This window comes from Sander vitreus, chromosome 21, assembly GCF_031162955.1.
Source record: "Sander vitreus isolate 19-12246 chromosome 21, sanVit1, whole genome shotgun sequence".
Lineage (NCBI taxonomy): Eukaryota > Metazoa > Chordata > Actinopteri > Perciformes > Percidae > Sander > Sander vitreus.
The window spans coordinates 9,558,984-9,585,269 of NC_135875.1; the positions used below are offsets into that span (position 1 = coordinate 9,558,984).

The 26,286-nt window shown below is 42.0% G+C and overlaps 2 protein-coding genes across 3 annotated transcripts in view; one reads left to right on the forward strand and one right to left on the reverse strand.

The window, feature by feature from the left end:
- Window positions 1-1,213: 1,213 nt before the first annotated feature.
- fam53b (family with sequence similarity 53 member B) lies at window positions 1,214-15,670 on the forward strand. Of its 2 annotated transcripts, none has more exons than XM_078279569.1 (5): window positions 1,214-1,410; window positions 7,619-7,851; window positions 8,634-8,688; window positions 10,585-11,348; window positions 14,591-15,670. In XM_078279569.1, the coding sequence occupies exons 2-5, from the start codon at window positions 7,762-7,764 to the stop codon at window positions 14,912-14,914; spliced, it is 1,233 nt and encodes a 410-aa protein (XP_078135695.1). In that variant the 5' UTR covers window positions 1,214-1,410; window positions 7,619-7,761; the 3' UTR covers window positions 14,915-15,670. The 2 variants fall into 2 exon arrangements, with proteins under 2 accessions (XP_078135695.1, XP_078135694.1); XM_078279568.1 differs by lacking the exon at window positions 1,214-1,410 and adding an exon at window positions 6,521-6,578.
- A 4,816-nt stretch (window positions 15,671-20,486) lies between these two features.
- lhpp (phospholysine phosphohistidine inorganic pyrophosphate phosphatase) overlaps window positions 20,487-26,286 on the reverse strand; it is a 28,348-nt gene continuing 22,548 nt past the window's right edge. The window contains exon 7 of the mRNA XM_078279571.1: window positions 20,487-22,124. Coding sequence (XP_078135697.1) covers window positions 22,031-22,124 — 94 coding nt within the window. The 3' untranslated portion in view covers window positions 20,487-22,030. The remainder of the gene's footprint in view (window positions 22,125-26,286) is intronic.

The window sequence follows — 26,286 nt, forward strand, 5'->3', positions numbered from 1 at the left end:
CTGTAGCCAACATAGTGGTGGAGACAAATCCTTGGTGCCCTTTAACACAAAAGGCAGACAGTCTAACACCGAGGAGGACAGTCTGACAGTCTGGGGGCGATTAGTGGCACACAACAGATGTTACTCCTTGATTAACAATACTGTGTACCAGGGGTGAGCTTCAGCTCCCCACCCTTCTGAGGCTCAGTGTGTTAACTTCAGCCCACCCAAAATAAATTAACTTACTGCATGTGATGTGATAGGAATAATACAATATATTTGTCAATCTTTCTACTAGGGCAGTTTTTGGTGACGTTACAATAATATCTACTTGCTTTACTTTTGTGCCGGGCTTATATATAATAGTAAAATTGGCTTATGTCAATTTTCAAAGGTGCATCAAGTTCACACGTTTTTTTGTCACCTGCTGTCAGTTGCTCACAATGTACACACAGTGTTGAAACATATAGACAGGTAAGCAAATACACAACTGTTATACTGTATGTGAACAAGCTGTATTTGGACGTCAAGGATGAAATACTGGCTTCACCTATTCAGGCCTGCTAAAAAGTATTCAAATGAAAAAAAATCTGAAGATTACAAGGACTTTGGTGAATAGACAGAGTCACTGGCCTAAGTGATATTATAGTAATATATTGTGCAGAGAACCATATGTACACAGAAAGGAGAACATCTGTTTTAATACATGTAGCCTATTTATTTTAGGACTATTATACTGGAACTAATTTTGTGAAGGCAGCAAGGTAGGTATATATATATATATATATATATATATATATATATATATATATATATATATATATATATATATATATATATATATCACATCTTCCTATTTTCCCTCTATCTGACTCTTTTAAGTTACACACAAATGGCACGTTATCATGTTACACCACTGTATATTGTGAAAGTGACTTGTCTATATGCACAGCTCAAAACTGTGATTACTTTTCATTACTGCAAGGTGGATCGGTCGACTAGGTACGACAACGGGGGCGAAATTGTTACAAAAAGTCTTGAATAGATTCATGTTTTACTTTCTAACTCCACAAGCTTCAGCTGGATTTGACACGAAGTTTAAATAAGCCAAATAACCCGAATAATTAACGTCAAACTGAAAGATTTAGTGGTACAAATAACTTTTCAGACACCCCTCCCCTCTGTCAAAAGTGGTATTGCTCGTGTATGTTGTCACAGGCTCATTAGCGTGCAATCTTGGACAGTAGTGCACTGGGGCTATGTTGTAGTTTGCAGGAGCTGCCTTGAGAAGGACGTGAATTGAACTACTCGCCTTGCTTCCTGTCTGACGCCTTGTTCTGGTTTTCTGCTAAAACAAAAGTCAACATGGTCCAGCGAAACTAACCCGTTGCCCGGTGTTGTTGGAGATAAGAGGCGCTCACCGTGATGCTTGTGAGTGGTACTTTTTGTTCAAATAATAAAGTTTCTGTGCTAGCTAACTTAGAAAATGTAAGCTAGTTCATTAAGTATGGTGTTCCCTTGTGTTTTGATAGTGTGTGATTCGCATGAATGGTGATTTTTTATGTTGACACATTTAATTAAAAGTGACCAGTAACAAAGTAGTAGTTTTTTGTGGAAACTTAACATAGTTAGCTTAGCAACTTTTCCCTATGTGCCATAGCTTTGTCCCTTTTGTCTTGTCTGGGGTATTACTCACAAAAATGCAGCTCAAACTGATTTTGTCGGTTCTTTCTTCATTTTAATACTATGTATTATTATATATGCATTGTGAAAGGCACAATGTGATGCAATGTTATAGGGAAGGATAATAAAACAAGTGTTAATAGGATTGTGAAGCTCAGACATGTCCATATGTAGAGTCTTAAAATGATCCCTGGTAACTACCAGTTTTCTTGCCAGTATCATCCATTCATCTTCTTGATGTCAGCCCAGAAAGTATGCTCGGCTTGTTTGACATCTGACAATAAACTCAATAAGATTAGTTGACAAAGTGACTAAAGTGCTCCATGAAGTTTGCAAAGAGATGCCTTTTATGTGAATTGGCTTTGAGCACAAACATTCTGATCTCAAACTGGGTTTTCACCCATGAATGGCACACATGGCAAGATAGGTCAGTATTGTCTAAGACCTTTTTTTTTATTTATTTTTTAAATAATAACTCTTTAATAAGCCACTGGGTGGACGCTTTTATATCTGACGCAACATTATTTGGTGGCTATGTTATTTGGATCTCTCTCAGACTCTTTTACTTGTATACATTTTATGCCGTTGCAGTGGAATGTTGTTTTCTTATCTTTACTATAGCCTCAGGTGTAAAGACAGAACTGGCTGACATACAATCCAACCGATTCTGCAATGTAAGTGCTCTGTGGGATCATAAACAGTAGAGCTCGTTTAACCTGAACTACTCAGTGTCCCATGGCCATGATTATGACTGCTAACATTCATAAGTGGCTTGAACATGCATACATTACAAGTTAAAAAGCGAAAAGTACAAGTACAGATGGGTCATTTCACTTTTTGAGCATACGTACATTTCATATTTTATCATCAGTTGCTTGTGGCCTTTTTGTCGAGTTCAAAATCCTGTTTGCTCTGTAGCCTGTGTGTAACATTCTGTGAGCTCCTGTCACACCAATTTCTTTGCCAAACTCATTTCCCTTTCATGAGGGATTTTGGAAAAGGGGTTGTTTGTGCTGGTTACTTGGACAAGCTCAGTTTTCAGGGCCTTTTCTTTTTGAAACTGAGAGGCATCCACCTGGAGGGCTGGCAAGCTCATCTGAAAAACTGTTGAACAGTTTTAACTCAAGTACAAAAGAGGCTGCCTATCAGAGCTTGCAGATGATTCCTCTTTCCTTGTCCATATCACTGAAAATATTCAGACACAATTTGAAGGCTCTTTAAGAGCCTGTGTATCATAATGTCACTGTTATGACATTGTTCCAACACTTATCTGGAAAAATTTAGTGCATGTTTAATGTATATATGGTCAGTGGAAATGCAGTGTGGGGGATGGATACATTTCTGCATGTAAAAACTCAAGAGTGGTCTTTCCTCTTCACTCTAAAATGTGGATGAAGGTTAATAGGGCTGTACCCACTGGATGTGACTTATTCTTATTTGGGTCTATTAACATGCAGTGTTATTCTGCTGTGGGAGTAGAAGAGTGTTGTCTCTCCAACCCTTTGTAATTAAGAGACTTTGTTAGATTTAGCATTCAAGTGGACACCATTTCTCTCCGACATGAACACGTTGGCCGAAAGCCTCGATTACAGACATCAACAAAGCTCTTGTTCTAGACAAATGTATACAGTGCAAGTGATTATGTCGGAGATGATTAAACAGCAGGCTTGCTTTAAAACGTAGGCTTCCTTGGCTGCCATGCATAGCCATGCTGAGCCTTTGTGTTTATGGTAAGTGGGCAGCTGCATGCTTGTGAGACCTTGGCTGCACCCCAGGCCCTCAACTGAGCCTGATAACTACTATTGAAGCCTCCCAGCCATGCTCATTTCTGACTATTCACTCACTGCTTTACATGTAGAGTGTGCCTCCTGTTTGACATAGCCTAATGTCTGTGAACATGCAGACAGCTGTGGGCTAGCCTCCACCTTACAATGAGTATCATACATTTCTTTTCAGTCAGTCAGCCGTGGCAAAACTTGTTGGCACCTGCCTTTTGTGGCATATAATTAATGACAACGCCAACAAAGAAAGTTTCGGGTTTCAAAAACGTTGAATTTACACAGTGAAAATAAGTCACAGTGCTGCAGAAAAAGCAGAACTGGTTTGCCAATTTGTCATTTGATTAACCGGTCTTCAGGAGCCCTGCATGTCTATGTGCCTTCTATTACATGTCCTGTAAACACACCCACCATTATGACATACACAGAACTGCTCAAATGTGAGTCCAAATATGGATCCTGTGCAAGCCATGCAACTCAAAGAAGTAGGCCACTAGAGCCAATAGCTCGGGGAAACAAGCTTTTGAGGAACATGCAGATTTTCTCCCAGGGAATCTTTCTGTGGAAGGGGACACTTTTACCCAGCATTCCTTTCACAAGTGGTATGGGGATGAAGAGCAGCACAAATCCCTCAGTTTGGTTTCAAGTCGGGGCTTCTCAGGTGCTCAGCAGATGCTCGGATTACTGAGACAACCACAATCCTGGGATTGTTGAGAACAGGACGCCGATCCGACTGCCATGCACGCAGGAATGTAAAAGAAGGATGTCTGAGAATTCAACATAGCATTTAAGCCTTTTTCTATCAGTTTTACACACATGAAAGCTTAATTAAAAATGTTAAGCTGATGTAATAATTTTAAAACTAGATTATAAGTAGTTAATACACATTGCTTAGTAGCCTATACAAGGTGCAACAATGACTCAAACAGTGTTGTTTTCCACCAGCTGTCCAAGTGCTATAAAATGGATTAGTATTAGCTCTAATTGTCAGTCAGACACAAAGCTGCCAAATCCTTATGTAATGTTGGCCTAACCTATGGGTTACAGTCCATGCAATGTATGGAAAAGCTGCTCTAATTTATGGGTAACTACACTTTAGATGCCTATTGTAATAGTTAAGCTTGACAGTCTGTAGTCTTTCTGGACTTGACCCGCGATATGTGAGTTTTAGAAAAATGTCATTTACAATATAGTACTCTTGTGTCTGATCTTACATAGAAAATAAAGCGGGGTCCGTTTTTCAGGCTTTTGAAAATGTAGCTGACTCTAAAGCAGGCCTCCGCTTTATACTCCACCCAATCTGCTCTGTGGTTTCCTCTCCTGTCCTAGCTATCGTTCATTTAGGCTGCACGATAGCTTGCTATTTCTGACACGCTAAAGTCGCGATGGTTGAAAGGCTCGTGGTGACCACAAAGGAAGTGTGGTGTCCGATCAGCTTGTTCAAGGCAGCGTTATTGTTGTCATTTAGGAAGGCCGCTGTCACTGCAGACCTGTTTGCATGTGATGGAAAGCCTCATCGTCTTGCAACGTTCTTCCCCTTCTCAGAGATTAGAGTTCTCAGTTGTCATGGTTGTTGCTGCACCGACCCAGATAAAAAGCTATCGGCCTACAGAAGCATTGAGTCTCCAACTGATTCCAGATAATGGCAGCATCGTTATGGAGGTGATACGGGTTGTGATGTAAGAAGGATAGCGGCACCCCTTGGGCAGAAATTTTAGATACCTCATTTAACAGATTAAAGCTTCATCTGCATCGTTGAACACAAGGTGCACTCAGTATAAGGTGCGTTCATTGGGTGTATCCAGTAAGCACTGGAAATCATGCCTTGGTAAGCTTAGTCTGTACAAGAAAAAGCAGACAGGCAGCCATTTGCCAGCACTTCTCAACATGTTTTTTATTCACAAACTGTCATAAGTTTGAAAGGTTTTCAAAGGATGTGGGGCTAGGTTAGGCTTTTATAATGTGTGTTCAATTTATGTCATGGAGCTGAGGAATGTTTATAATTATGTTATAAACCTCGCCCATTTAAAGCACTCAGCTCAGATTTATGGGATAAAAACGTAATGCCTGAGCATGGGAAAGATGATAAATTGTTGCGATTCTCTGTAACCAACAGTAATGGATGTTGTTTACAGTTTAGAGTCCAGAGTGTCAGGCTTCAGTCAGACTTTTTTCCATTTTTGTAGAGAAGAAAAACATAATTTATCATCCTTTTTTGTGTGGGTAAACATCATGAGTTTTTCTTGTCTTTGCTCATTTAATTTCTTATTAATTTCTCACCAATAATGATGATAATAAATATATATATATATATATATATATATATATATATATATATATATATATATATATATATATATATATATACACACACACACACACACACACAACTGTTTCCTCTAACCCAGCACATCCCCAGTTATTTCTGCTGTGAAACACAGATCTGTGTGGTTACTAGTCACAGCTCTGAGCTTTAATCTGTTCTTTTCTATTCACACAAGTTAAAAGCTGCCAGACGCCCTTGAACCGTGTCGATCTCCTCGTAGAACTCTGCTAAAAACATCCGTGTGTTAAAGTTGTTTTCCTGGCGTGATAAGTGTTAGTAATGGAAATCATATGCTGAATGCAAACACCACCTCCAGTATGTCAGCTCCCTCAGGGTCTTGTGATGCTGCATTCACACACACTCCACCCAACACCCGCAACCTCTGATGTCGCCTCTTTTGTTTCCCACGGTATCTCATCTTCTGCACAGAGTCGCTCTGTCATTTAAACAGACACTCTCATTCATCATTCGACCATCTTGTGTCCACTGCACTTTGTTTTAATCACCTACCTGATCTTGCCTCAAGTGGAACTGATCTAGTCGTAGTAAAAAAAATCCTCTGTGATGATTATATAGATTTACATCTGTGGCTAATCAGCTGGTTACTGTAACCGTGGTGCAGCACTAATGTGAAGAGGGTTGTTTTGATAACCGCAAGGTCAGCTATTCCCAGCCAGCCTCTGAGGATTCAATTACACAACTTTGACTTTGCTCTATTCCTCTCTGTGTGCTCCAGTGTGGAACACTTTGAGGAAACTCGCTCTCTCAGATGACTGATAATCCTCCACATCGACAGGCAAGAACACAACAAGGTATAAAGTTCCAATTTTGGTGACACTGCGGAGAGAACACATGGAAGTGAAAATGCAGTGTAATTTCAATTCAGAGACTACCACATATGGCAACGCAGGCGACGCCCTTGCGAATCAAAGCGAGTGTTTGCTGGAATTGTTGCTTGCTCACTTGAGAATTAAAGGAGCTTGTCAAACCACGATCATCCCTTGAATTTTCACTTTTGTATATGTTTAACAGATTTGTAAGAGTGTTGTTGTGGAGAATTACAGGAACTTAAGATTCCAAACAATTGAGTGCTCTATGCTCTGAATGGGTGTGAGATTAGCTTGAAGGTTCAATGTGTTCAATGAATACTGCACCAAAAATCTGTCTTTTGATGCCAAATTCTCAATGCCTGCTTGAAAGGTGGCTCTGAAAAGTTTGTAACTCGCTCCTTAATGGAGGACGCTAGCTGTAAACAGCTTGGATTGACCGTGGTAAAAATGGAATGGAAATGTCTCCAACCACTTCTGCAGCATAATCCACTTCTCAACAGTTTCTCCACAACATAGCTAAAGATGTACATGGTAGTGTTCTCGCCTCCTCGTAGTGCCAAAAACTCTTGTCAGAATTGGCGCATTTAGCAATTTATTGCCAAAGTAACTATTGTTTGAAGCATACTGAGCATACAGATTAAAGGCAGATATAGATTATGCTGCAGAAGTGATTTGAAAAGTTTCTATGAACGTTTTATTTTATTTTTGCTATGACTTTGTGTCACGATTGGAATCCATTGTAACGGCTGTGAATCCAGCTGACATCCTCCACGAAGAAGGAAGCTACTCACTTCTCAGAACAACCTCTGAAGTAACGTTTGATACTGGAAAAAGATACATTTTCAGTTGAGTATTACCGTAAGAGAGCATTGGGTTTGCCCTCCATTGACCGTGCGTTTCAGAGCTTCAAACCCAGGGGATCTGTTCTTTCCGATCCAGCTTGTTCTTTGCTTATATGGTCAAAAGAATGTCAGAAATGTACTGAATTCTAATCCTGTGCTCATCTTTGTGTGTCCGCTCAGGTTTGGGCCGAGGAGTGAAGCACATTCCTGAAGGAGTTGAGGGCTGCTGTCTTAAAGCTTATGAGAAACCAGCTGGCTCACACCATGCCCGTCAAGATGGCCGCCACTTTTTCTTGCCCTCACTGGAACAGCTTGGGACAAGGATGTTTTTTGCCATGGTGATCATTTTCAAGAAAACACTGGAAAAGAAGGGCGCCGACGATGTAGCATCCAAAAGTACAGATTTGGGCCCGGTGAGATGTCACTTTCTACTTGTTTAAGCATTTGTTCTGGGTGGAATTTGTCATCTTATGTTTGTATGTAGCCTTGCCAACAGGCCTCAACTGCTCTTGTCAAGGTGGAAGACGACAAGGTGCTGCTATAAATCAGGAAATTGTTGTCGGCCACTAATCACTCACAGCTGTTTTATGGCTTTCCATTATATTGTTTTATTTTGTGTGTGTGTGTTGCCTTACTGAATGTCAGGAAGTGATGTCAAAAGAAGTATTTGGATATTGGAAGATTGGGAATAAGGAATGTTTTTTTTTACAATTACTAATAATTGCATCATAATAGCTGCCAACTGTTATCACCGGGGTGTTTGTCATAGGGTTTTGAATCCCCCGTGTTCCATTTACTTCACTCAAAATGACAATGGAGTATTTTCGTTCCACTAGGCTGAGCAACTCTGAGTCATTCTCTAATCAGCATCCATGCAGTAGAAACCCTATTTCTGCCAGCACAGAGTGAGAAAATTCCCCAAATAATGTGGACTGATTTTGCCCTCGAGCCATGTGAAATGAAGTCATAATGCTCCAAGGCTGTGTGTCAATCAGAGGCATTTAGGGTGGAACTCTCTCCATTGATAAGTCACACTTGCAGCAAAACAAAAGTGCTATGACAATTATACACACAAATTTGACTTTCCAGTAGGTTTTGATTTTAATTTGTTCATTTATTGACTTGTTATTGCCAGAACCTCCTGTACATTTGACTTTCTGGTTTCTGACAAGCTGACAGTGAATCTCTTTTGCAGTTCCAGGCACAGACCATGAGCCAGGGGACTGCACTTTTCTCTTGTGGACTCATGGGTAAGAGTCTGCCATCATTCTCATTAATATACACATTCACACCTCTAAGGGTGATATGGACAATTTAGCCAAATTAGTAATTTAGTAATAGTACATTTTGTAGAAATTTAGTCATCACATTAATGCAACTTCCTATGAATTCATTAATGCCATACAATTGTTCACAATGGCCCTTCAGCACCAGAGATATTAAAGGAATTACTACCTTTTATAAATCATACACAATAGCAACATCTCTCATGTCATGTCATCATTTCTTCCAGCCTTGCACCATATTTATTCTTTTTTGGGCCACTGTTGTCAGTCAATGTGACTTATTCCACATCACAAACTGGACATGACAAGTAAATATGTACTTACAACGGCCCTCGGCAGGTTGTAGTGGCCAGAAAATGTCAGGTGTTTAGTGACAGCATTGGTTTGCAGGGGGCTTGTCGTATTGTAACATTTCTGAGAAATTATTGGCAGAACGGCAGCAAGCCAGTCTCTGCTGCATCTGGTCGACAGTCACACGGCTTTATGTGAAAAATGTCTGACAGGTGTTTCTGCCCAGATTACTGTAATGTGCGTGAATGACTGTGTTAGTGGCTTATCATTAGCAGGGATCTCATGGCACTACTGCATGCTTTAAAGCTGTGGACATGTCGTCCCCTAGTTGAACATTTGGTTATGAATACAAAACCCTACATCCTTAGTTTAACCAGCCTTATGAGTAGCAGCCTTTACAGCATTTGTATTGCAAGATTAAATGGTATTCTGTTCCTGCATTACATTGGCATTGTGTAACACTGGCAGACAACACAGCAATACCAGTAGGTGTTGTTAACACTGGCCTTTGTTCTTCCTCCTGTGCGTGTACTGTAGATGGTATTTTGGGATTTTATTTCCAGTTAAGAAGAATAGACCTTCAGCATACCAGGAGTGGGCAGTGGCCTTGACGTTTAGTATCTGACTCAAAGTAGATTGACCAGTTCAGTTGGCTGACCCATTCAGCATTTCAGAGAATTTCTGTTGTGGGAATAGCAGGTGCTTTCTGGGCAAGGTAGCTATCGTGCTGCCTGGCGCAGAGCCGATCAGTAATGGCCTGATATAGAACTCTTGCCAATTTCAACAAACTAACACAATGATAAGCTTTAGTTAAAATGTTTATGATGGGTTATTTACATTTTATCACGCCTTGCTCCAGCAGAGACAAGGTTTGATATCGAGTCAGACATTGAGCTCCGCTCCCTTTCGCAATTAGCTGTGATTACAGACTGTGACACTAAAGCAGTGCTTGGAGGAGGGGATTTATTTTTAGTGCCAATTACACGAAGCAGTGAGTGGTGTCAATACAAAGTACACATGCTGGGACCGACGCGCTGACCCAGACTGGGGCAGTTTCATGGATGTCCATATTGAGATTGCCAAACTTGACTTAATTGTACAACCTTGGCACTAAAACAGGTTTTAGGACAGTTTTGTCTAAGAGTTTAATGCCTAAAGTGATTATCGGTTTTGTTCTTATAAAGGACTTTGCACATCAGGTCTCAATTTCTATTCATATTTTTAATTTGTTCCAAAAACTTGTGTAGAAACCCTGCACACTGAATCGGATGCTGAAATAAAATGCAGCCCTCAAGCAGTGATGATGATGTCACTAATGATGAAAAATAAAGTGTAAAAAGCTTTACAAGCTTATACCAGAGCTGCAGAGTTACTTAATATCTACTGTCAGTTCATTCATAAATAGAAGTCACCTTTTTTGTTTTTAAACCTGTTGTCATATTCAAAATGCAAAAAATTCACAATGACAATTTCAGATCTTGGTGTGCAAATAAGCCTATCAATACTTTAGGTTAGAATCTTGTCATTTAAAGGTTGTTTAATTAAAATGATTCTGGTCTTTTGTTGCAGAGACAAGCCGGTGGCATAAGTTGGGTCACAGCTGTGCCATACAGCAGAGGCCAGTTGGGACCAGCCTGGAGAGCCTGTGGGACGTCCTGCCTGAGGTGCACAAGAGTTCTGCCCACTGGGATTGGGATGTTGGCTCTACTTCGACCACAATCACCAGCTTGTTGCATGACCTCAGTCTGACTGAGGCTGCGTCCTCGCACTCCACTGCACCTCCTAGCAAGCGGCAGTGCCGGTCTCTTTCTTGCTCAGATGAGCTCGGTAGTTGCCGGTCTACCTGGCGCCCTCAGGGCTCTCGGGTGTGGACAACGGTGGAGAAGAGAAGGTGCCACAGCGGGGGCAGCGTCCAGCGCGGCAGCGTTGGGAACGCGCAGCTCGGCTTCCCAGCCATGCAGCGCAGCTCCAGCTTCAGCCTGCCCGCCCGCTCCAACACCCTGGAGCTGCCCTGCTTCTCCCAGCATATCCCCTGCCCCTCTGCCTTCACCGGTCTGACGCCCTCATCCTCCATGATCCTGTCCTCTAAGCCCTCAGCACAGCCCCTCTACCTCTCTCACGAACAGATCTGCCTCCCTGAGCCTCGTGGACCCTCGCCACCCAGCTCCCCCGACTCCACACCAGAGCTGGAGCGCCGTGGTGGACCAGGGGGTCTTGCCCGTAGTCGTTCACAGCCGTGTGTCCTCAACGACAAAAAGACCGGAGTGAAGCGCAGAAGACCAGCTGACACACAGAAACAGAGGCCTTCTCTGGACCTGGCCAAGATGACCCAGGTTGGTGTAAAAATAGATCACACAGAAAAAAAAATTGTATCATATTTAATCAGGACAATATACTCTTGATTAACTACTCCTAATCTCTGCCAGTAGGTTCTTAGGATCTAAGGAGTTTGTATCCTGTTTAACATCAATTGATTCTTAATATACACTGTTAAAATGTATGTTTAATATTGCACCTGAGCAATATTTTATCAGAGGCAATTTCCAGTGGCATTTTATGTGCAATTTATTTATTGGTTCAACTCACCACAGCCCTCTTATGTGCTCTAAACTGTCAAGAGCATGAGACAAGACCCTCAGGAAATAGTCATGCCAGCTGGAAGCTCTGCTAGGACCATCAGTATCACTAACATTAGCTAGTTATACAATGCTGGTTTGGCAACTTGCTCCTACCATGTTGGATAAACAAACACTTCCAACTAAGGTCACGCTATTGTGTCTGTGTTCTCCCTCAGCACACCTCAAAGTGTTCATGCAGGCACTGTCATTAAATGAAGGCGTTCATTCATGCAGGCCGGTTCTGGGTCACATTCCATTATGTGGTTGTGTATTTGCACTTGCAGAATGGAGCGCAATGTAGCACAGAATACCCTTTTTAGTGTGTTACTGGATCAAAATAATTTGATCACAGCAGGAATTGAAGAGGTCATTTAGATGATCAGCTGAGTTTGTATTCATAAAAGAGATGATCTTATGAAACCACTGGCTTGACCTGATCCATTTCTGAAGTCATCCATGTTTCAACAATCTGTTCCATCAGCACATCCTGGCAGGCGTTTGTCTCTTTGCCCCACAAGCACATAGACACACATAGTTAAGTTTCACACGTACACCGACTGGATCATAAACACAGAGCTGGACTTAGCCCCTCTGAGAAAGTCCCTCAGAGTTCAGCAGAGTCTTAACAACAGCGCTGCTGTGACACGACAAGCAGACGCCACACACGCTCCAAACAGGGACGAGGTCAACGTGGAGAAAAGAGCCTTAGGCGAGGCAACTAACAATATTTTCACAGAGGAACATCAGGGTGCTGAGATTGTTAGCATTAGATCCTTCCTGCTGTTTGTGCATTGTGTTCGCTGTTCCTCTATTAAAAGGGACTGCTGTGTTTTATTGCATCATATCTTTTTTGCCCAGTTACGCAACCAGACCCAGAGGTAGTACTGATAAGTCAATCGACCGATATCTTAATCGTTGTAAGCCATTTATCAAACGATAATGCCACACTGTTGCCAGTTCCAGCTTCTCAAATGTGAGGATTTGCTGCTTTACTTTGTTTCTATGATTGTAAATTGAATATTCTTGTTTTTTGGACTATTGGCTGGACAAAACAAGCTGCTGACAAAGATAACACCTTGGGCTCTGGGAACTGGTGACGGGCAATTGTTTTTTTTAGACAAAACGATAATTTGATTAATTGAAAAATACACTGATTGTTTAAGCCTAGAAGTCTGAAGTGTTCAGCTCTGAAGATTCAGGATATCACAATGGAAAAGATGTCCGCTTGTGATGATAGACCAAACTTGCTTGGAACTCAACTTCAGCTTCACACGTCACCCTATCAGTACTCAAAGTCACCTTACTATTCAAAGATTACTTACTAAAATGTCCTCTCATCCACACGCCACAGCGGTGTAACTTACCCAGGGAGAAACTGCTACCCTCCATGAATGTCAGGAAGTAGAGCAGCTGTGTTAGAGGTTATAGATCGTTGCACAGGGGAGATGCGTGTTGGGTAAAGAGATATTGATTTCTGTAAATTCAGCTCAGTGGGTGGATCGCTGCCACAACCGAGCCTCATGAGCTATTGATCAGCTTGTATTGACGGAGAGTCAAGGTCAGTATGGATGAGGAGTCTGCGCTCTTCTCCATTTCATTCAGAGACAGAGGGGGTGGGTTATAGTAGCAGACAAACTGGATACCGGCAGCACTTATTCATGTGATGGGGTGCACTAATTTGTGTGAGGAAGATTTTCTCTGCCTGAAACTCTTCATCTGCAGAACAACCTCCTCTGTTCTAAGTTAGAGCTGTACTTGGTTTAATTAATGTCGGCACTGTTTTGCTATATAGTCCAGACCACTCATAGCCTTATCAGTTTGGTCCCATGGTCTGGGCCAGAAATCTGACGGTTGAGACTGAAGTGCTAAGGCAGAAGGCTGCAATGTGACACTGGCCTGGTGCTGACAAATGTACCCGGCTTGACCAGAGCCAAGAAAAACAGCAGGGCCCTGTTTGATCTATATGGTGAAGAGACCTTTCTCACTGCTGTTGGGTCGTGGATCATAACTTTACATTTCATCCTTTCTTATATCATTATAAACTGAATCTCTTTTTGGCTTTTGACTATTTCTTTTTTAGGGAAAATCAGAAGGTAGACAACAATACTTTGTGCTCTCGGAGGATCCATTATTTGTAGCCGTAGTTCATACACTTGGCTGTGACCTGCATCCCCAACAGTCTCATAGTCTCAGTCCCACAGGCTTGTGAGGTATTGCATTAGCACACAAGTGACAGGAGGTTTCACAGAGGCCCTATTCTCCTGTGTCCTTCTGGCCTAACACCGTAGTGGTCAGGCATGAGGCAGCTGTCCTGCCCTCTCCACATTAGCTGTACAGATTGGATAAGCCTTTGTCATAAAGCCTTCCAGTTCAGCACGCACAGCTGTCACAGGACCTGCCTGCAGCAGCGCTGGCACATGTGGATTTGCCTAAGGAGGTTTCTGGGTTTCCCAGATGGATGCGTTCATTGTGCAGTTCTAGTAAAAGGCCAGCAGAGTCAAAGGCCAACATGGATGATGTCTACCCTCTGGGTATCTGGCCACAGGGTACATGTTGGACCTCAGATTGCATAGCCTCACTCGTCCAACTACCAGTTGCTCCAGTATGTAATGCAGGCTAAATTTATACCCTTCAAATCTTACTTTAATATTATAGTGGTTGTTGCCCAGTGTCCAGCTCTGAGCTCACTGACTCACCCACATGCTGTATAAGTACAGTAGAAGCATTGTTTTCATAGAATGGTTGTATGCCATTTTAGTTTTCTTTGTGCCCTAGTTAGGACATGGGTCATAGTCAAACATTAAGGAAATGTTTATGATTCCCTCACCAAATATGCCATCACCATGGACTCCTACCAGACCAAATATTTCACATACTTGTTTAAGTTTATGCTTGTTTCCTTGAGAACATAAATGTATGCTTCTAAAAAAAAAGAGGATTTTTCTGTACTTCCACAGAAACTTCGGAATTTCCACAGCCTTAGCTGCCCTGGAATCACAGGAGAAGACAGCTATGCATCAAGCCAGGCCCTCCCCACTCTCAGGAGCACCGCTCAGTGCGACACTGACGACTCATCAGCAAATGAACGTGACCTGGAGGACGCTCAGACCAAAGAAGGCGAGAACGTGCCGTCAGACCCCACCATCGAGGAGGTGGACTGGATGCCAGGGACGACCAATGGGAAGGACAATGAGCCTCTGTGGGCGGGGCTGTGTAGCATGAGGAAGGACGTGTATCAGCTTGGAGGCGAGCTCGACATTGAGCAAATTGAGAGGAACTGAGCTGGACCGTCTTCCTCCCGGGGGACGCTAATTTAGGGGACTGAAAGTTTATCACCAGTTGGTACAGTAAACAGTACTGATAAGTCTTAAGGACAAAGCAAGTGGCAAGCTAATGTAGTAAGCGTTTCAGCACTTGTTTTTTTTCTAAAGGAGAGATTGAGCAGCAGCTTTGTGGGCTGAACGTTCATTTTTGGAGGTTTTGTGTAGTTAGAAGCTACTCCCACACTGTGCATTATCTCAACTGTGTCTCAGGAGAACAAGGAAGTCGGGGAGGACGGATTCGGGTGGAAATAATAGAACCGATAAATATAAGAATGATGTTAGAGTTGGCTCAGAGACTGGGGTCTTTTAGATTTCTCTGTAACCCTGATCACCTTTATTGTACTACATTTGGAGAGAATTGACAGCAGGTTTGTATAAATTCTCTGCACTAGAAAGTGCATTCCTCTGACGTGCTTCAATAGTACACGATGGACAGAAATGAAGACTACTTTAAAAGCTACTGTTAGTAAAGCCCCTTTCACTCTTACTGAGCAACAAGCTGCACACACACACACAACCTGTAAAGTATATTGAAGAGCTTAACATTTCACACAGTAACATCCAGCTTCTCTCTGAGATCTATGCTCCCGTTTGTGTGAGATAAACTTTGTGAGGCTAATAGGGTTAATATTCTTTCTTTTTACGATTTGTAACTACAAAGGTATGTAAAACATGAGCATATTTCTATACAAATAAAACACAGTTTTAAATGTGTCATTTGTAATCACGTTATTTCAGCATTCACAAAACATTCATAAAATTACGTGTGTGTTCTTAACGTGTTCAGACAGAATGTGAAGCGATGTGAAGTTGGATGGGGCACATAAAGGCACAAAGGACAGATGCAAGTTGGCGTGAACAGATGCAAATTTGCTCTCTAGGTGGCACAAATTCCTACGAATGCCCCACGAATACACACTTATGTACAGGGTAGGGATAATCGTGAATTCCTGTATTAGCTAGTGGTCAAATATAATGTAATTAACCAATACTTCAAGTTTTTGGCTGTTCCATATAACTTCTTCACTCGAGAACTTCAATTTTATGCTACTTAAACTCCATCTCAGAGGCAAATATTGTTTCTCTCTCAAATCTGAGAGTGATGTGTTGTTGTATACTATAGCAGATTCAACTACCAAACACATGCTTACATGTTAATGCATCTGCAATAATAATCTATTATAATCTAATAGCATAATAACACTGCCAAGTAATGCAGGATTTCACTGTGGTAATGCTACTTTTTTAAAGTACAGAATCTGAAAGAGAATTCCACTACTGCTATTAGCCGAGCACATGCATTAACAGCAAGGTCATTGTTAGATGTCTTTAATGCAACAATGCAGACTGACCCAATTAAGTAGCAGGAAAAGACAATCCAGACCGTAGTAGTGGTACTACTGATGAGCCTGTGTTTGTGTGCTGAAGCGGGGAGTGAGTAGGGAGGATGCCAGGCAAGGGTGGGAAGTCCGTTCCCCGTTTCTTTTCTTTTTTCATGGTGGGTGGAGTGGTGAAGCTGAGCGGCGGTTCACCCTAGAGACCTTTCTCCCTCCCTGCACTGGAAAACAAAAGGGGCTTTTTCTCTGAGGAGCACAGTGACGTGGGAGGCGGCTGTGAATGTGGGCCATGTGTCAGGGCTGCTGCTGCTGCTGCTCCGTTTGTCTGCTTCCCCTCCACAACACTGGTGCCTATGCAAACCTCCACAATTATACTGATAACTTTTTGATGTAATGCTGCAGTACGATTGCATAGCACGTCCACGTGTCGCTAAGAGGCAGAAGCGTACGGTGCCACTGAGTAAAGAAAGTCACCTCATTAAAGGCTAAGTAATTTGAAGATTGCTCGACATGCTATACACCAGGCACAAATACCACACAAAGCATAAACTACTCCTGTAGTGGATTGCATTATTATGTTGTTGCATGAGAATCTGTATGCTTGCATAGTGAGGTAATATTTACACAGTCACAGAGCTGCCTGTCTCTGGTTAAGCCATTTTTGGGTAATGAGTCGAGAAGGAAATGGGTCAACAGAACCCTTGTAAACGTGCTGTGTGGCAGACTGACACACCGAAGGCCCCCGGTTTTTAATCAGTGGAGTGACAGAAGTGAAAGGAGGCTGTGTTCTGAGAGAAGATAGGAGTACAACAGGAGGGGCATGTTGTGCAGATGTTCTGTAATACAGTCATCCACAACCCCCATCAGCAGTGACAACAGGGTGGTTTTCGCTCTTATCTGCTCTAATGATGATTCACATCACACTTCATTCAGTTCTTAAGCAACAGATGTCCCACACAGTGCTCACATGAGTTTAATGTCACGTTTCCGGTATACTAATGGTGCATAACAGGCTTTACTATAATAATACGTTTTTCCCTCAACACTTTCCATCAACAATTCAAAGGTTGAATTCAAATCAATTAATTAAAATGAACGGTAGTTGTGCAAAATGGTATGTGAGAGATTTTCCATTTCACAAAAATGAAGAGAAAATGACATAGCAAATTGAATTTTTGAAAATTACTCTTTTTCAGTAGAATTTTTCTAATAAACAAATTCAAACCGTATGTGAATGAAACTGAATGTTGGCACTAGTTTCTAGGTTTGGTGCCTACCCCCGCTTGGCAGCTTAAATGTGGTCAGGGTGAAAAGCAATTTAGCAGTACCACCCGGCCACAAAACATTTCCAGTTGCTGTGCAAGTGTTTGTCTGGAGCTTTTCTAATAAAACAAGCTGAAAAAAAGGAGCAAAAACTTTGCCTTGAGCTCTAAATGACATCTGAACAAAAAGCTGTACATCTTTTTCCGTACATATGCACAAAATGGATACACTATTGTATCCGCAGATCTCACCCAAACACTTTCGAGACCAAAACCACAAATGTGTTTGAGGTACAAAAGTAGTTTTTCAAAGTTCAGTCAGTGTTATGTCTGAGCAGCAATATCCTGCACCTCAATAGAAGAAATGTATCAAGGTCATACAAGCCTTCTCAAATTTAAAACGTTGGCCATTCAGCAAGAGGATTGTAGGATTTAAATTGTGAGCGTATAACGCTTTGGCTTTTACAAAAGGTAACTGGACACCTTCACAGGAGAGAGCCCCATCAGAGGCAGACAACTTTAAAAATGGGGTCAGCTGTAACCTTTTGCAGACCAGCACAGTTAGTTTACACTGCATGGTGTCATACGACCACCCTTTTTTCCTTGGATTATACATACGCACGCGCTCGGGTATGACATCATGGGGTCATGCCTCGTGTCTGAAGAGCCGGGCCTCAGAGGCTTTAGCGGGCAGTTGAGCAGGGGTCGTGTCCCCGGAGGGACCTGTGACGGCTGTGACCATGTTGGCGTACAGACTGCTTTGTGTATGAACTGAGACACTTCTTAGATTGCTTGTGAAGACTCGGAGGGGGGACACACAGCCAGGAGAGGGAGGAAATTCAGGACTCCGCCCCAAACCCGATGACTTCTGAAGTTTCAGAGCCCTCCCTCCAACGAGTGCTGTTGGCACGGCTGCCCACAAGGGAAGGAGAGTGATGAAATGTGGGGAAACCATGTGGCTTGGCGAGTAAGAGCAACAGGCCCCCACATGGACCAGCGCTCCACACACAGAAAAAACAAGTGCATGTTTCCATGGATAACGGTGCATTTTGGGCTGCAGGTGTGCGGCGCTGTCTGGTCAGCTGCTCCGCTGTTTCCTGTCAAACAGGAAGAGCCAAATGAGTGGAGATGAAAGTTCAAGGTAACACACAGCTGGCAGTTGTTAAGGTGGGTAAATGCAGGTGTGCTTCAAGGGCAGCAGCATGCATGCCGTGTAAAAGGAGCCTAACCCAAACAGATGACATAAAAAACGTATATGAATGTTGGCTCATGTGTTGGAGACACACCGCAGCAGTAATCTCAAGCAAAGATCTTGAGAAAGCAAAGATCTCGAAGGGGCCTGTGGTATCTGACGATTTACTAAATATACAACAGGCCTCATTTCTAAAAATGTCTACACTTTATTTTAGATTTAATTTCATAATCACTTCAACAAATAAATGGAAGTCACTTATCAATGGCACATTTATAGAAAACAAAACCATCACACCTTTGTTGGATTTGGTAACAAATGCAAACTCTGAAAATGAGGACCCCAGGAGAAAGTTAGCCCTGGATGCTGGAAATTGGGCATGACACATTAACTGAGAGCCACATTCTCCTCTTCATGTAGCATGTGTTTGTCTCCTCCTGACAGACACATGCTACAGGGCTTTGCGTCCCTGATGTGTCACTCAACATAAGATGAAACTGAGATCATGAGTTTAATGGCCTGAGGTTGTAAAGAGAGAGGAGGGATGTAAGGGATACTCTAGCATACACATATCATTCATAATCCGTCATAAACCTGTCCTGCTATGACTGCAGAAGCCGATATTTTACGATAAACATCTCGCTGAAGTGTGCCGCGAATCGAGGTTTGATGAAAATGACATTTGCAAGAAAAATGCAAAGTTTGGAAAATTATGAGTTTAAGACCGAACAATTTTTCTGGAATAGTTGATTGAAGTTAATAGTTTATAAATAGTCTATACATGTCAGAAAAATAGAGATAAATGTCTGTTTCAGATTCCCAAAGCCCAAGGTCTTCCAGTTGCTAATAAAAATATAAGACAGAGAAAAAAATAGGTTTGATGGAGACTTACCATGTCCACCATCTTAGTTTAGAATGTTAGCATGCTAACATTTGCTAATTAGCACAAAACAGAGTACAGCTGAGGCTGATAGGAATACCATTAGGAAAGGGCCCATTCATTGATGCTTGAAGCTTTAATTCATTTCTGTTGATTTTCTGTTGATTGACTGAAGAAAATAAGCTCTTAATCGCTTCAGAACTAACTGTGTTTACTTGAGAGTCAACAGTGAAGTTAACTATGGTCTTGTAATACAGTGAGAAAACACTGAAAACAATTGAGATGTAAAAAAAAGTCCAAAGATGACAAACTGATGTGCCAATAGCTTCCAACTGGAAAATCACCACCACCACCACAACAACAACAACAACAGCAGCTTAGTTCAGTCAATGATTGACACTTTGGATTATGTCTGTCAATACTGAGGTCATACATGCCCAGACATGTCTCCTGAAATGAGGTCATCTCATTATTTGAAAGGTAATCTTGCAGTCTGCAGTAACAGTAAATGAATCAATGTGCTGCACTCCAGGAGGACTATATCACTGTTTACCTATCATGGCTATCATTATATTATTCTATATAAATGAATAAAATAAATGGCAGCCTGCAGAGGTAAACTGCTGCTAATTTGTACAGTAACTTGTGTAAAAGGGGGTGGATTATCTCGGGCCAGCATGAGAGATGTGGTTATCAACCTGCTAGCTCTGGGGCATGTGTGTGTGTTTATGTTTAACTAGTGATGATGAACCTGCCAAGAGAAGGTGTTGAAAACTGTGGCCTACACCCTTCAGAATGACTGCACTTCCATGAACTGGAAAAAAAAGAACTTAGTTAAAGCCAAGTGAATTCATTCGAGAGTAGTCAAATACATGTTTAATAGCTCCATACAAGGCCAATGGGCGGTACCATAATGGACAAAACACTGAGTCAAACAATGTGTAAGCTGTTAGAAAACTGGGTACCAGCTGATAGTACTTTGCCGTGCACATTAATATTTATTTCCCCATCAGATATAGGAGTGGTACATGCAGCTCAGGCACAGTTTCATAATACTCTGTAGCATTTCATTACCTTTAATTGCCCAATAACATTTAAAGCTTGTGTCAGTGAATGGCAAAGTGAACCAGAAAGACCTCAATGAATCACTTGGTAATGGGCTTTTGTTCTTGTTGAATCTATTTGGTGCACTGAAACCTTTGGGGCAGCGATGGAGAATCGTTTGTTTCACGCCCCACTTCCAGAGGGCCTCAATGATCCAGCTGGCATACAAAAGCCCAATAACCAATTTTTTCCTCCTTCCATTTTTTATTTAACCTCACCGTCGACAGTGGAGTGAATGTGCGACGTCTAATGAGCGGCAATTAACAATGTAACGAAGACGGGACAACCTCCCAGCAGTGGCGGCTTACAGTCAAGTAAATAAAGATAAGCAGTCGTAGATTGGTGATTCTTTAGCCCGATGATGGAGAGCTCATTTCATTTTTGTTTACAGAGGGGGAAACATGAGCTCAAGCACCAGCGTAATTCATCACACTCAGCTGGGTTCTGCATTTATCATCTCCGAGACCAGCTCACTTCCCATTTCCAGCGATTTGTTTATATATATATATATATATATATATATATATATATATATATATATATATATATATATATATATATATATATATATATATATATATATCAGTTTAAGCCAGATCCAAGGCTACGTTTTCCCAAGTGCTTTGAGACCTTGAAAAAAACGTTCTGTGACTTCAGGGAGAATTTAGGGAGACAAATGTTTTTAACAGCTAGTAAAAATTGCTTTATTTTAATAATACTTGCATTACTGACTACTCCCTGCTAGTTTATTAAGGTTGTGCATGTTTTGTGTAAATGGAGTGAGCAACAACAATAATCGGCTACCTACATTTATCAATGTATGTTAAAATACACCACAGCTGCATTTCAATTGTGCAAAGCCAGTATGACTAGAAACTGTCTGGCAGCTGGTTACAAGCACATTTGTGTCAAATTGAGGTATCCTATCTATGCCAACTATTTTTTTTAGTACTATTTTTAGCCAGTACATGGCAAATGCACAGTGCAGCCCTAAAGTGTTCAGCTTATCTCTTGTAGACTTAAGTAATAGTTCTGCAAATTCAATTCTAGTTTATGTCATGCTATGTGGAGCATCAGATGGATGTTTCCAATATTTGACAGTTCAATGAGTTCTGACAGTTACAGGATATAAAGTATGGATGGTGTTTTAGTTTTGTACTGCTTTGACATGTTACTTGAAATACCTCAATGCAGTACACCCTTCCTACTGGATACAACACTTAAGAGTTATATGAAAACACTGCTGGGCACCAGCCTTTATCACCCAGGGTCACAGTAAGTGAGTGTCCGGCCTTGTACTCAGTGCCTCTGATTAAGGATCATGTCCACAGCCTGAGCCAGATTGTCCACAGTGCCGTCAGCCATCACCGTTGAGTGCCTCTCGTCACTGGGCCTGAGGGAGGAGAGGCAAAAGTACATGCTTGAGGACACGCATCACGAGAAGAAACAGGAACAAACACACAAAGGCTCGGTAAACAGTTTGATGCTATCAGCCACATCAACAAAACTGAATGTACAAAGCATGAACAGAACCAAGCAGAAATACTCTACAGGCTGTCTTGTTTAAGCTTGAGGGGAAGGTTTTGGTAATATAAAGGGTTTATGTCCTCTCAGAGTGATCATAAGAGCGTATTCATTAACAACAATAACGTACTAAAAGTGAAACGTTTAGTGATATTTTTTGCTGTGTTTTGATATCTTCGCGCTTAAGGTGGCTGTCTAGCTGCTTGCCAAAAGCCCCTGTAGGGTTACGCATGTTTTTTGTCTCTATCACCAGCTGTCACACTGTGTTCCAGACTTTTTTTAATATATCTACAGTCTACTAAAACAGACCAACTGGGGACTTGTACGAGAAAATGCTTAATCCAAAAATACCCAGTTTCTTATAATAAAACCAAGAAAATAATTTGGAGACTTAGGCCAGTGCTTTCCAACCTGGGGATGGGACCGACAGAGGAGGCAGTTGGGAGATACTGTTAATGTAAAAGGTTGTAACAGAGAGACAAACATATTTTTGCTACGCAAAATGTAGTAAAAAAAAAAAAAACTACAGCAATGGATGCATATATGGCTGTTTAATCAGCTGGTAGGGGTAATGTGATCCATTTGGTATGGCACCAGGCCCAGGCCGGCATGTAGGACCTTTCTTCTCTCCATCACATCAAAAGATGGCGACGCCCCCTTCATTCATCTGCAGGACTGCCCAGGACTCATTTAAGTGGTGCCTATAGATCCCCCCCCCCCCGCCTCCCCGGGCTGCCTCGGCCAGGCTCTGTGTGTTGCCTCTGTTCCCAAGTCACGGGTTGGAGCTCCAGATGGGGAGGCTTTGTCTGGCCCTGGGTGTGCGGCACACACCACCATTAATCCTGCCCTCTGAGAGCTTGCAGAGGGACCATGGCAAATATTTGTGAGCCGCCCAAGTGTAGCGTCAGAAAGAAGAGGCCAGTGGTGGGGGGTGAGGAGAGGTGTTGAATACTGAAACCACAGTGAATACGGGGAAGCGGTGCCATGTGTTTACGCATGTCTATCAGCCACTAGCGCTTGGGTTATGTGAGCTGGGTCGCTAATGGTCCGGGTGTTATGTCTCCTGTGCTGTATTTCTCCCACACCCTCTTTTGCCCGAGGACTGATTGAGTTCACACACGCACGTACAGGCACGAACACACAAGCGAGTTAGTCACATGGCTCTTTTGTTTCAAGCAGTGAAGCCAACAGCACACGTCTCTTCAACCTGATGCTCCTTTAAATCTCCCATGGCCTGCACCTTTTAGATATGCATGCATGCATGTGTGTGTGTATGTATTCATTTAGCTGCTTTCCTCCCATCACCATGAATAATGAAGGAGTAACCAGGTCAATGTGACCATGCAAAATTCAGCACAATGCAGCTAGTGTTACAGATGAGGTAATGTGCTGCTCGCTGCGTGTCCTTTAGGTCGACGCAATATCAATACACACGATGAGATAGGTTTGGTTCCTGAGCCTGACGGACACTGCACAGCCTTCACCTAAGGGGGAGGTCAGCTATTAGGTAGGAGGTGGGAAGCAGCCAAGAGTTTAGTTCAAAACAGCTGCTGCCATGCTGAGAGACCAAAAAACAAACAATTCGAAGATGCAACTTCGGATCTGGGAACTGGCAATGGACATTCTTCACTATTTCTTAACATTTTATATACGCAAAATTAGAAATAAATGACGTTGATGAAAATAATCATTGGGTGAAGCCTTTACCTTTGGTTCTGTACCACTGTCACCTATCAAATCAGTCAACAAGTAATCTGAATTATTATTCCATGTGCTTAAAAAAACTAAAACTGGTAATACTGTACACCCGTGATCCCCTACAACAGCTATGACATGACAGTTGATTTAACAGTTTGAGAAATGGATTTTGTGTATATACTGCTCAGGCAATATAAGATTAGAGCGGCTTAGAGTGTTTTTTGGGTAGAAATATAACATGATACATGGCTCTATAAAAACATGGATACATTTTTATTAAGAACAGGCCATGCCTCCATAAAATGAAAGTGGATACAAAGTACTCATACAGTGAGTGTACTAGTACGAGTGTACTACATCAGCTGTATGTCAAAGAAAGAGAGAGATGAGGTATGATACATTAATAAAGGAAAATGGGGCATGTTTAACATAAGGATATGAGACAGCTTCTTCTTCATTTCATTGTGAAGGTAGCTGACCGTGGGGTGAAAGGCATGACAACCTTCCCATCGGTTAATGCTTAACACACTAGCACATACACAGAGACACAGAGGTGCATGCAGAAGGAAGCAAAACTTCAATTTCAATTTCCACTTCTCCTTTCTTAACCTCCTCACCTTTGCTGAGTATGACACAGTGCAGATAAGATATAAATGAGGGTAGAGATGAAAAGTTCAACCGGAGGCCAACAGTGCATGACACTTGAGCGATGCTTTGTTGCACATAGAGCAATTTTGGGGAACCTGGCTGGATTTCAACACAGAAATGTCTTAAACTTTATAGCTTTGAAATAACTCTGAATGCCTGTTGTTGACATTGTAAGTCATGTACTGGGTGTAGACAACACTGCAAACCCCTCATGGAAAGTTAATTAAACTCTAAAGTAACTTAAAATGACAATTCAATGGTGATTTTAAAGTTATAAGTAGCTCAAAAGTCCCAAATTGCAGGTGCATTGGTTAAAATACCAGCAAAAGTGTTTCATATGTAAAAGGAAACTGTTGAAAGTCACCAATTAATATGCAAAACAATAATAAACTGCATCAAAAAAGATGAACAGGAATAACAAGTGGAAGATAACAACAGGGATACAATATTGACAATTGCAAGGGGGCATGCAACTAAGACCTATGACTTAAGTTTTCATGATGTTTTTTTCCTCTGCTTAGAATCCTCTGCCACAAATGAATACAAAATGTAACACCCCAAGTTTTTTGTAATGTGTGCCGTCACCTGGCTAAGCAGTGAGGAATTACATTCATGAGAGCTACGACAACGCTGAGAGGAAAAGAGTTAGCCTGCCAGCAAGAGACGGAGAAACACTCGCGCCAGTTCACTGTGTGGAAGTATGCCTTGCCCTGTAGAAGTATTTTTTTCATACCACACTAGTGAAGGAAACCATCAGCCATAACAGTGCCTTCTCTCACACTAAAGCAGATTATATAACCATAACCCGAAGGAGAACACAACCTGACGCTAACTATAGCCTTTATGTTCAGCCAAGCCTTGTGGGTGAGATAAGGTACTAACACAAGACAAAGCTTTCTCCCCTCACCCTGAGGGGGAAGACAACGTGTGTAACTGCATGCATTTTCTGCTGCTCGGTGGCGTTGCAGGAGTCTTGGCCTTGAAGGTAAGAATGTGATCACAGCTTGACTGGCTCCGTTATAAACAAAAGGTCACGGGAGATTTTGATGGCGTATCAGAAGGAGTGGAAGAGAAAAAGAAGACGACTGCAGCCAGTTGAGATGTTCCAGCCTGGTTTTATCATTATCCACTTCAGCTTTTCCTCTCTTTTGTCTTCTACCTGATTTTTACAGAACCGCTACAAGACACAAGATAAGTCCCTCGAAATAATACAGCTGCAACCTCTTATGAAAAACAGCCCAACTGAACTGGGGAAACCACCATGTTACTTACATGTTATGGCAACAGAGGTGACAGATGCTAAGCTGGAGCCACTACATCCTCTGCTGAGTTTGTGGCCATGCAGCAGCCGTTATCTCTTTACACTACCAAGGACTGTATAATGTTGAGTCATGATCAGCAAACAGCTGCGGTATGGTTTCACACTTTACACAGCTTAACGGTTCTTTCCAATCAAGCAGGACACAAAGGGGTTTCCCTGTTCGCAGCATAAAGAGGCACTTTTTTTCCATCCTGTAGCGCTCTGAAAATCTCCTGTGAGTACTAGTGATGAGTGTGTATGAGTGTGTGTGTGTGTGAGAGAGAGAGAGAGAGAGAGAGAGAGAGAGAGAGAGAGAGAGAGAGAGAGAGAGACAGAAGAGAGAGAGAGAGAGCATCCTGGACTGTCAAAACCACCCACTGGAAAG